The sequence below is a fragment of the Phaethon lepturus genome, unplaced genomic scaffold (genome assembly GCF_000687285.1).
Source record: "Phaethon lepturus isolate BGI_N335 unplaced genomic scaffold, ASM68728v1 scaffold5530, whole genome shotgun sequence".
NCBI lineage: Eukaryota > Metazoa > Chordata > Aves > Phaethontiformes > Phaethontidae > Phaethon > Phaethon lepturus.
Genome location: NW_010511034.1, coordinates 1 through 11,778, shown reverse-complemented (window position 1 = coordinate 11,778; position 11,778 = coordinate 1). Strand labels below are relative to the sequence as shown.

The 11,778-nt window shown below is 41.7% G+C and overlaps 1 protein-coding gene across 1 annotated transcript in view; it reads left to right on the top strand.

Moving 5' to 3' along the window:
* LOC104617212 (pleckstrin homology domain-containing family G member 1-like) overlaps positions 1-9,448 on the top strand; it is a 47,564-nt gene extending 38,116 nt beyond the window's left edge. The window contains 7 exon segments of the mRNA XM_010282468.1: positions 392-487; positions 1,712-1,750; positions 2,226-2,248; positions 3,125-3,343; positions 4,776-4,892; positions 5,736-7,410; positions 8,361-9,448. Coding sequence (XP_010280770.1) covers positions 392-487; positions 1,712-1,750; positions 2,226-2,248; positions 3,125-3,343; positions 4,776-4,892; positions 5,736-7,410; positions 8,361-9,448 — 3,257 coding nt within the window.
* Positions 9,449-11,778: the final 2,330 nt, after the last annotated feature.

The window sequence follows — 11,778 nt, the reverse complement described above, 5'->3', positions numbered from 1 at the left end:
TAGGGAAATAAGAGCAATAGCCCTACGATATTAATGCAGAGGAGGTCTTGGAGTAAAGTAGGCTTGTTATTTATTTACGTAGTTGCCATTGTACAGAGTTGTTCAGGAAGGCTCTGACTGAGAAACTGGCAAACACACGTGATGATGGTGGGTAAATGTTTCTGGCTTAGCCATCTGTAGTAAGGCACGACTAAATGGATGAAGTGTTTCCATGGATGGGTTGTTAACAGCTACCCTACAGCAGCGTATCTTGCTTGTGTCGGTTCAGGCTCTGTTGAAGTGCCACTGTATCAGTCGTAAAGGGATGATGGTACTGCCTCCAAAGAGAGCTGCCGAGGCGTGTAAAGTGCGTCACACTCTCTTATTCCTTGTGCCTCTCCTTGTTCCACAGATCACCCAGGCTTCCACTATAGCCCCGAGGGAGAAATGAAATCATCATACCAGCCTAAAGAAGGCACTGCTCCTCACAGAGTGAGAAGGAAATCAGGTGAATAAAGTCCTTTACCACCAAGATGACGAAAGGAAAAACAAGCACAGTTGTTTAGGGTTGGGTGAGGCTGGGCACGTGGAATTGGTCTTTAACTCCACGACAGATTTAATATGGTATAGTATCTCTCAGCTATGGATGGAGCATCTTACTAAACATTTGTTGGTTGTGTAATTTAGTTTTTTTATCCACTGTTTGCATTTCACGGATATACATTCTTAATGGTGGTTGCATAAAGAACAGTTGGTACTTTCTAATGGTTGGAAGAATACATAGGCAGGAAAGCCAGTCACATTATTTAAATCTGACATTTCTATCTGTTCCCACCCCCCCCCAAACAATTACTGTCTCAGAAGTGCTCTATCCTGATTATGACAGGCTTGTTATTTCAAAACATGATTACTGTGTTTACTTAGTGTAATGTCTGCTTTATGGATGATAGAGATTTGAGAGGTGGCTATGCTGTCTTTGGGGTGTTTTTTTTCCTCCTAGCTCAAGCATACATCCATAATTATTGTTAGTTTCCTCTTTAAAGCCACTACCAATGTCTGTGTAGTTGGGTGACTTCATACTGCAGTCACTGTTCCCCTCTTCAGCTACTTAAAGACCTTTCCATTTGGAGTATGTAACATTGTGTATTGGGAATGACTTAAGGTTCACGGTAGTGATTTATCATACAGCAGCATTTGTGAAAAACTGAAAAACAGTCAAGTTTTAATAACTTTTCAGGCATCATTATTTCTGAGGTGAAGGATTACATTGGTGCTCCTTGGCCTGTAAAAGGGATAATACAAAATACTGATCAAATTACCTCCTGTGTAATGTTCAGCTACTTATACTTTTAAAGCCCCACTAAGCTGTTGATACCTCGTACATATTTCTAATAGGAAGCCTCCAGCGACTTAGAGCAGTAACAGAGATGAGCAAATCTTTTGAAAGCCAGAATCATAATATGTGATAAAAAGTTACAAGAAGCTTGTTGTATGGAGGGCAGCTGCTATTGCATTAAGAAACGTGTATGTTCTTTGGTAACAGCTGTAGGTTTGACACTTCAACAAATACTTTTTTTGTGAGGAAATTGGGTGATTAAGAAATGAAAATCTGGCTTCCCTGCATGGGCTCAGAAGCTTAAATTTTGTTATCCACATTATAAAAAGTTGGCCAAGATGCCCATAGCTTTCTCTGGGATGCTGGAGTGCTTAAATATGTTGTTGTCTTTTTCAGAACCCTCATCTAGAGTCCATAAAGTTTTGAAGTCAAATGGTAAGCTACTTCATCTACTGTTTCTTGACCCAGTGCTTCTTTACTTTGTAGAACAAATAAAGATGGACCCTTTCCTCCTATAACTTTCCCTAAATACATTGGGAGGGGTGGGTAGGGAAGGGAGGAATTGTGCAAAGAAAACAAAATGTTAATGTTTAGATCTGATGTTTACTTTTCCACATGTGGGTTCTGGCCCTGTAAACATCCTTGCATCTGAACACACAGAGTCTTGGCCGTTGTGAGTAGTTGCTCATAGTCTATCAGTGCTGCAAAATCAGGACCTCAAGTGAAACTGTGGCAAAGCTCATGCTCTCTCTGTTTATCAGAGACCCTATAGTCTGTTTGCTCAACTGCTGCTGCATTTAACCCACTTTTGGGAATTCATAATTGGGATATAAGTGTAGCATTAAAATGGGCATAGATTGACACCAGTTTGATTATTCGCTTATGATGAAGTCTGTATTTCTGTTTTCAGATATAAGTCCAGATATGCAGAAGGTAAGCCATTTTTTATATTTCTTGTTTTAGCACATCCAAATGACTTAGAGCACAGTACTTACTGTAGAATCTGCATCTTCTTGGTTGTGTTGATTTTAAAAACAGAAACAAAACCATAAATGTTGTTTAGTGTCTCCAATAAGATTACAGGAATGAAAGCAAGAGAAATACAGCTAACTATTTCAGGAATATCTAATAAAGAAAAAATGACTGATCTGTATATTGTTGTACTTTATAATACAGTACAGTCAATTACTAATGCGATAGGGTACTTAAAAATAAGACTATAATCACTGAAGTGCTGTGTATAAGGATAGCATTTATTCTGAGCATATTGTCTTTGCATTTATTAAATAACACTGGAAAGTTTCAGCTTATTCTGCTATATATAAATCACGACGTATGACCAAACAGAGCAGATACAGCTTAAGTAGATGGAAATGGGTATTTCTAATTTTTACATTTTCTGTAAGAATTTGTCATGAAGTTTCCAGTGCGGTTTGAAAGTCTCATTGAATTTCAGGTCCTAGGGTTTTATTTGGGATGGAATTTAAAGTTGCGGGTGTGTGGAAAATTTACAAACAGAATACATTAGATATAACTTCATTGGAAAGCCGTAACACTGAAGCCCATGATTGGGGTGGGGGTTTTGCTTTTTTTTTTTTTCCCCCAGTTCTAAATATTCTGTGGAAAAATACTGATTGTTTTGCTTATTTCTTTATAAATCTCATTTCAGTGCAGCTAACTGAACGTAGCTTAAACATTGCCTAAGTCATTAGTAATGTCATTACATTAAGTCTGATGTAAAACAGTATCTTACTAAAATACATAATCTTCATAAGCTTCTAATCAAAGTTTTGTGGCGGTTTCTTTAAGCGGATCAGTATTGAAGGAGCCCTATTATCTCAAGCCGCCAAACTAGGATCAAATGAAGCCCTACTCAATTCTAGGAAAAAGGTTCCATTGGAACCCAGTGGGCTGGAGAGCCAATTTGAAGAGTCAATTGAGCCAGCCTACAGCAGCGATCAGGATGAAAATCTTCAGACTTCTGCTATGGAACAGATTGATGCTGATGATGAAGAAGAGTCCGAACAGGTAGGAAAAAGAGAGGAAAAAATAAAATCCTTTTTTCCTGGGGAGGATGAAAAAATCCTTAATTTTAAAATTAGCTGTAAAACAGCAAGGAGGCAGGAATGGGTTACAAGTGTTTACAACTTTCTCTCCTTAGTAATATTTTTATTTAGACCTCACACAACACACTCTTGCATTTTAACAGAGGAGATGTAAAATTAGCCCCTATAAGACGAATAAATCCCTACTGCTTGAAAGAGATTTTGCTTAGTCCTTTGCAGTCCTCAAACCTAGTTCTGACTATTACTTTTACCTGTTGCACAGAGCTGACCTTTCCTTGCTTCTCCAGCTGATGCTGTGAAAGAAACCTTTTCAGACCACATGCAGAGACAGTGCCCTCAGGTCTCCAAAACAAGGACTTGAATATTAAGTTAAGACTCAGGCACTGCCACATGTGATATGTTTCTTGACCTGTGAGCTGCTGGCAGTAGCTAGGAACATGTGAACTTTAAGATGTGAAGTTGTGAGTAGGATTTCTGAAAATGAGAAACTTTAGCTGTTATTACTGCACAGGTCATAGTTTTCCCCACTCTGCACAATGTAGTACTTCTGAAAGACTAAAACCCCAGCTTTGAAATGTGGCTGCATTAAAGAATGTAGGTTTTTCAGTTTATTTGGTTTAGTTGACGCCGAGGTCATATTCTTGTGTGGTCCATTTATTTGTGAATTATCCAAAACCTATTACTGAAATTCTTTTTGAAGCTTACTGTGCATTTCCTCTTTGAAATTACACTATTTGCATTGTAAATCTTTGATAAAATAGTATCTCATATCAGTGTAGTGCAGCATCTTGTAACTCTCCCTCTTCCTGACATGAGTAAGCACAAAGAATGAGTAAGTGTAAAAGAATACCACTATAAAAATGTATAATAGTAGCTTAGTGTTTAATCCTAGGTGTGGCAACAATACCTTCTCAGACTCCCCGTTCCCACCATGCATGCCCTTTGCTCCGGGTTAATTTGGACACTGCCCAACACATAACATTCTGACCTTCTGTTTGTTCTGTTGTGGGGTTTTTTGGTGGGGGGGGAGGGGGAAGTTGGATGACAGCATTTTTTTTTAGTTTAGACCTCTTTCTGTTTTTCAAGACTGCAAGTGATAGTAAAACTGTCTCCTCCGCTTTTTAAAGATACATCAGTATCTTTATGCATAGATTCTGCTTTCAGCCCCTTTTGAAAAGCTGTATGGAATGATATAATTTAACTGGTTATTGTAAAGAAAGTTTTCTAGGCTCTGAATCATTCTTGTTGAAGTGCTCTGACTCCTCATTGAGCATTTTGTCCTCTCGGTGTGGGTACCTAGCCTGTTCTAGCTGCTAGTAATTCTTTTGAACAAAACTGGACAAAGAACTGTAGATTTTATTACCCCGCCCTTGCTCTTTTCTTTTCAATCACAGGGAGTGCAGCAAAACTCTCTACAGAAATCAAAAGGGGGAAGAAAAAGACTTAATAGTCAAGCTGCTGAAAATGTTGAAAAACGGAGAAGTGTTAATCTCAACAAGTGTGAAACTCAGGTATATAATTTTTTTTTCTTCTATTTTGCTATGCATCATAGATACGTCAAAGAAATCTGTGTTTTTCCTAGGTAGATAAGTCATCTTCTGTTTATGTCATATATGTTATATTATACATGTCATATTCATATCATTGAAATACTTATCTGTATGATGAAAGACTATTCTTTTTGGGGCAGGGGAAAAAAACAGCTAACCAAACAAATCAGCATTAACTCAAGCTGAAAGGAATTATCTTTCCCTCTCTTTCACAGCCTCTGGCCAGGAACATCTACAGCATCCTTCAAGTTAGCATTAGCAGGCATGTGTCCTTGCTGTAAATGAGACCTGCTAGTTGAGCTGGATGAAAACTTACTCCAAAAAGAAAATGGATTTTTCTGTGGCATGTGCTAGAGAGCGTAACATACCTTTCTGCTAGCATTATAGGCAAGGGGAAAGGGAAGAGAACAAAACCTTTGGCACAAGCCCAGAGTCAGATTAGCTTAATCCAACTGTGAAACTGCAGAGTCAGCATGAAAGGTTTAATCTAACTCCTGCCAAACAAATTTGCCTTTAATTACTCATGCTGACATAAGACAGTGTCTTGTATTTGAAGTAAGATGTTATTAAATGCCAAGAGTCAACTCTGAGCCATGCTAAGGATTAGGAGGCAAAGTAGTCTGGCATTGCCACCTTGGCTCCCTGGCTGTTTAGCCAGGAGCCTGATCACTCTGCCCATCTCCACCTGATTCCGTGCTGCGGGACACACTGGTGCTGTGGCAGTTCTGTGAATGCAGGGGAGAGCTGAGCTGTATTATTGCAGGGAATAGGCTAATGTTACATGCATATTTCAAATCTCCACAGAGCTCCAAGGACCCTTCAGATGAAGAGTCAACCCAGTTGAATACCAATCTTCCATTTTCCTGCACAGCTAGACAGCCACAGTCGCCTAGACAATTCAGCACACCCCAGAGCAACTCGCTAATCATGAATATCCTGGGGGGAAGTACCTCTGTCAGAAACATCTGGACTGACCATCAGATCAGGCAGGCGTTGTTTCCCAGCCGGCGCCCACCTTACGAGAACGAAGATGACGAAGATGATTATCAGATGTTTGTACCATCGGTGTCTACATCCAACACTAGTTCAGCTGTCGGTGGGGAAAGGAGGGGTTCTTCTGGGCGTCCATGCAGCTGGCACTTGGGGGTAGTGCATCAAAATGAGACTTCCAGCCCCACTCGTCACAAAATTGTTAGGCGGGCCAGTAGTGCTGGTGAAAGTAACACGTGTCCAGCCAGCGCAAGGTATAAAACAGGGGAGCGCGGTTCTCGAAGGGAAGTGAAGAGAGCAGAGGTGAGCGGTATGAATGCATATCCTGAATCTTCAGAGGAGCTGACCATCGATGATATTGAACATGTTTATGATAATATAAGCTATGAAGACTTAAAGCTGATGGGTCTGACAAGAAGGGAGGAGACAGACCGTGGTCCCCAGAGATCTGCTAGAGACTCTCTCTACGAGGCTGAAAACAAAAGCAACATAGATTCACCCTCCAAAAAGAGGACAGCAAATCAAAACAGGGCCTCCATTCGTGCTAGTAGGGGTGAGATACTACTCAGTAGAGAAGCACCTACTTCAAGTTTGGATGAGCTCAGGATCGTTGAAGACAACATCTATGACACCATAGTGCTTCCAGAAACACCACTATTGAATTTTAAATGTGACTCCTTAAAATGCTCTAAAAGGAGGAGTTTTCTGGGCCTGGAAAAAGACTTTGCATGTTGTGACAATCTACGGCAGTTTGTTTCTGAAGAGAGCCTCCAGTTCAGTGAAGATGAAAGTCCTTACCATCGTGTTCCCATCGACAATGACTATTTGAGCTTAGTAGATAGCTCCTCCAACTCGGATTCACTGTCCCACAAGTCTGCAGCGGATAAATTGTCAGAGGAAGTAGACGAGATTTGGAATGACCTGGAAAACTACATCAAGAAAAATGAGGAAAAGACAAGAGACCGCCTCCTTGCAGCCTTTCCTGTTTGTAAAGATGATATGCAGGAAAGGCTGCATGCTGGTAGTACACCTGAACTGAGTAAAGATGTAGAGTACTCACTGTCTACTCTCTCTCTGCCAGAAAATCCTGTTTTCCCTAAACCTGTGAAGCCCAGGGCTGCCACCATAAGTGAAGCTAATCTCAGGCTTGAAGACACTACACCGTGCAAGGAGAATTCTTTTATGAGTCTGAACAGATCTTCCTTCTCCAGTGAGGTGCCTTTTGTAGATAGCCCGTATGAATCTGCCAATAGTGTTCTGTCCAACGTGCATGCAGAAGGCATGGAAAATGACTTGGCTGTTGTGGATAAAACAAGGAACAGAGTTTTTATGATGGCAAGGCAGTACAGTCAAAAAATTAAGAAGGCTAACCAGCTTTTGAAAGTTAAAAGTCCAGAGCAGGAACAACCAGCTATCAGACAACAGAAACTGAAACACAAAGATCTTGCTGCTATTCTGGAGGAGAAGAAACAAGGGGGTCCTGCTATTGGTATGTTAAAAATGTTTCTATACATATTTCTTTAGTAACTTTGAGTGAAATTTGTGTACTGAACTTGAAGATTGTAAATTTTACTCACCTCATTAGCTGGGTATCAGTACAGTATTTTTTGTGTTACCACTGTGACTGCTGCTAACTTGAATAGACCTTTATATCTCAGTCCTTGTTGTTACTTGATAAAATTGGGAAGAAATAGCAGAGTAGCGTCAGGAAAGATCCATTCAGCTGAGGCTGGAAATAGAAGTCATGCCTGAAGCACTGTTGGTCTCTTCACAGCGAAGCAGTTACTTCCTTTAATAGCGTGATCTTCAGAGTTTGACTAAAAAGGTGTATTTTCATGTAGGTTCACCTCCTACCAAGTCATGTCCATTTGCTCAGGTACCATCCACATCACACCTATAAGCATAAGGAATGGGGTCAGATAAGAAAGAGCTGGTGGTCTTGCTCTATCTAATGAATGTGCAAAGTCGTGGACAGGCAGGAGCTTTGGAACTGTTTTTGTCAGTGGTCAACTGAAAGAAACTGGAGCCATGGAGCCAGCGGACTCCACGCACTAGACTTACCATTCTTGCCTTCCTGTGATATTTATAAAAGTCCCTAAATATCTCTTTTACCAGGCCATTTTCAGAACATTCTTTTGCATTTGAACATGAAACAAGCAGCGTATTATTGGAACAGTGTGCTACATTGCATCCTGCATGACTATTCACTGTCGCAAGATATTTTATGCTGCTTCTTCTCAATACTATGTGTACTGAAATGCAATGCACTGCTCTTCCAGCCTCTGTTGTTTCATGTTACTTTGTTGAGGCTGAAGATATCGACGCAGCTGTAAACTTTTCTCTTGATCAACACAAAGCATTTTGCGATTTTTAAATTGTCACACAGCTCATTTGAGTGGATTGCTTGCCTCTGCTAAGTTAACTCTGTCTCCCTTCTAGGTGCCAGGATAGCAGAATATTCCCAGCTTTATGACCAAATCGTCTTTAGAGAAAGTTCACCTAAGGTCCAAAAGGAAGCCTGGGCCACTCCTCAGGAGCCATCAGCTGGGAGGTCTGCGTCTCCTCCCCGTTCCCAGGCTGCCAGTGAATGCTCAAGAGCAGAAGATTGGCTTTTGCATTCTACGTACAGTAACGGTGAGCTGGCTGACTTCTCTCCGTGGCTTGAATCCCAAGACCCAAAGTCCAAGAGCTCTTATACAGAAGCTGGTACAAAAAACAGTTCAAAGCAGTTGCCGTCAGCTGGCTCGGTGCCTTCCCTTCAGATTTCTAACCGTTTGCATGTCCCGGCACAGAGGTGGAGCGCCATTATAAGCCAACCGAACAAAGAAAATTTACATCAAGATCACATCTATAACTCCCTTGGGAGAAGAGTAAGCAATGTAAAACCACAGGCATACAGCAGGTCACAGTCATCTTCCTCAGTTGTGGTCAACAGGTCTGGAGAATCGATCGTATATCCTAATGAAATGGACAAGAAAAAGCTCCATTCGAATAGGAACTTCCGATTCAACAGCCATCAAATGTCGGGTATTGCTTCAGGATGTACGGGGCCTGATACGGGAAAGCAGATCCCTGAAAACTGTTCAGATATGATTCTGCAGGATTCTCAAAAGGTCCTGAGAGTGAACAAGGCCTCCCCTCTGACAGCACAGATGGCCACTCAGAACTATTTTTCAAATTTCAAAGATACTGAAGAAGGAGAAGGGGATGATGATGATTATGTTGAAATAAAGTCTGAAGATGAGGGGTCTGACTTGGAAACTTCTCAGAACCAAACAAAGAAATCGGATCCTAAACTGCGTAATGCAGGCTCTGCTCCTCCCGAAACGTTCTGCGGCAAGACTGTCTCTTGTACTCCTGCAAAGTCCGCCGGCAGCAAACACGCACTTACCCCTTATCTGACTGCATATAGTGATTCAGATAAACTGAATGACTACCTGTGGAGAGTACCGTCTCCTAATCAGCAGAATATTGTCCAGTCCTTAAGGGAAAAGTTTCAGTGTCTCAGTTCAAGCAGCTTCGCTTGATGCTTTCAGTAATTTCCAGCTGTACTGCCTTATCATGACAGAGTATATACTAGGACAACCAGTACTGGCATCATGTATTTCCATAATATTACACAACCAGGCATTGTATCACAGTAATATTGTAAATAGATGTGAAATGTATCTATTTTTAAATGGGTTAGAATCCTGGAAGTGAAAAAGGCCACGTGCGCACTGTCTGGTGTCTCGCTCCGCAGTGCGGGTGGACTTCTCATCTCCTGTTTAACCTTTGCATCTCTTCCCTTGTTAGGTGTGATACCTTTTTATTCTTACCATCGAACCAGGCGTAGTGCCATTTGATTCTTAAACCATTTTATCGTGTGGAAACCTTAGTATTTGGACTTTTGAGTTGGTGACCAGCGTTCTATGTCCAAAATACCCACGTGATTACTCTGGTTACACACGGGAGCATTTAGCTGAGCAGCTACTCCTGTGACTGATTTCTGAGCAGGGTTCTGGTAGTTACACCAACAAGCTACGTGTGCAATTGCACATCCTGTTTGCACACTACTTTTCATCAGACGGATTCCAAGTGTGTGGGACCAATGCATACGCTACATTACTTTAGAACAGGTTGCTTAGGTTTAAAACAAAATCTAGTCCTAGTGCTTGTGAGGGATGCCAGACAGATAGCTCTGTGTCTGGAGCCTCTTCTACTTTCTGTTAACTGCATAGCAGGCAGAGGATGGGCAGTGGCCGCTTTTTACGTGAACCTGTGGATGTGACGAAGTCCTTGCCCGGAGGAAGTTTTGGGCAGTAGAAGGGGAGCTCTGCTGCTTGTGAAGATTGCTGGGCCAGGTTTGATACCTCCAGTGATGGTGGTGTTTGTGACACACAGGCAAAATTTTCGTATCTTGTAGCTCAGAGCCCAGCAGTTGAAAGCCGCTGTGTGTGAGTTTGCGAAGTAGCTGTATTTTATACGCAGTGGCCTGCAGGGCATTTGTTTGAGTGCCAAAGTCAGTAACCCTGAGAGAGAATGAGGTTTGGCCAGATGCTTGGGTGAAATACTAATCATGGGGCATGTTTGGCCCATAGGGTGATTCAGCGATACTGCTGGTTGAGTGACAAGCTGCCTTCCCCAGGGAATGTATCTCCTGTAGTAGGAAATGACCCTTCCTGGCAGGGAGAGGTAAAGTACGTATTTTCTAAACCAGCCAGGGCTGACTTTAATCCAATTTATGTACAATAAAAGTAGCTTAAAAAATGAGAATACATTCCATTCTTTTGCAAATAATGTCTAGAATAAAAGCTGCCATTTAGAACAAGAGCAGGCTTTCCAATATGATGCACAGTTACTCACTCCCCTTTGTCACTGTTTGTTGCACAGCTTTGGATTCTGTTACTTGAAAACACCGTGCCTGAAGGAGAGCCTGAATATGTCTACAGTGATCATCTTGTGTGACTGGTTGTTCTTTTTTGGTGCTTAAATTCTTCAGATTATGTGCATAAAGCCAGTGCCGAGTTAAACATATGAATAAATGAAGGAGTTTCACTGAAATTTTTACTAACCACATATCGTTCCCCTCAGCTACAGAGCACTCTACTTCCAGAATGGCCGGCTACGTACTACATTGAGGAAAACCTGAAGTTATCGGCATACAGCTAATTACTTGTAGACTAAGATTTAAGGACTTGAATTTGTTAGAATGGATTAAATTATTTACCGCATGTATCTTGCATTGGCCAGGAATTGTTATTTCGAGGGCTGGTTGGTCATGGTACTTACTAGCTCGTACCGCAGGGATACTCGTTACGGTCAGCACGCCCGCTGTGGTAGGACCCGCATCTGCCTAGTAAAATCCGACCATGAAATAATGTTGTACATATTTAAGACGCCGAGGTGTAGCAGAGCCCGTATTTATTTAATATAGTTTGTAAAGTATTGTAAATATGAATAGAGGTTAAATCTGTGCTTTACCCCCGCGCGCCCAGGTTTTTTTCAGCGGCTAAGGGAGCGTTGTTTTAACTCGCATCTCATGCAACTGGCAGAGTTGGGAGGGGTGGGGAAGGAGGAAAGGAAAAAAAAAAAAAAGCAAACCAGAAAAAGGGACTTCTAGTGTGTAACTTCTCCCAGGGACCATTTCATACTATTTGTAATAAACGTCGAGTATGCAAAAACCTTGGGGGTTTCCTTCATTGGGGTGGGGAAAGAAGCGTTCGGGGTTTATGTCGCGGGGAGGAGGGAGAGGTGGGGGGTTTCTACCGGTTGTAGGTGACGTTTGGGGGCGGTTAGCGAGAATTTTGCGTTTTGGGGTTTTGGGGTTGGGTTGGTTTGGTTTGGTTTTTTTCAGGCAGGAAAGGGGCTGAGCGCC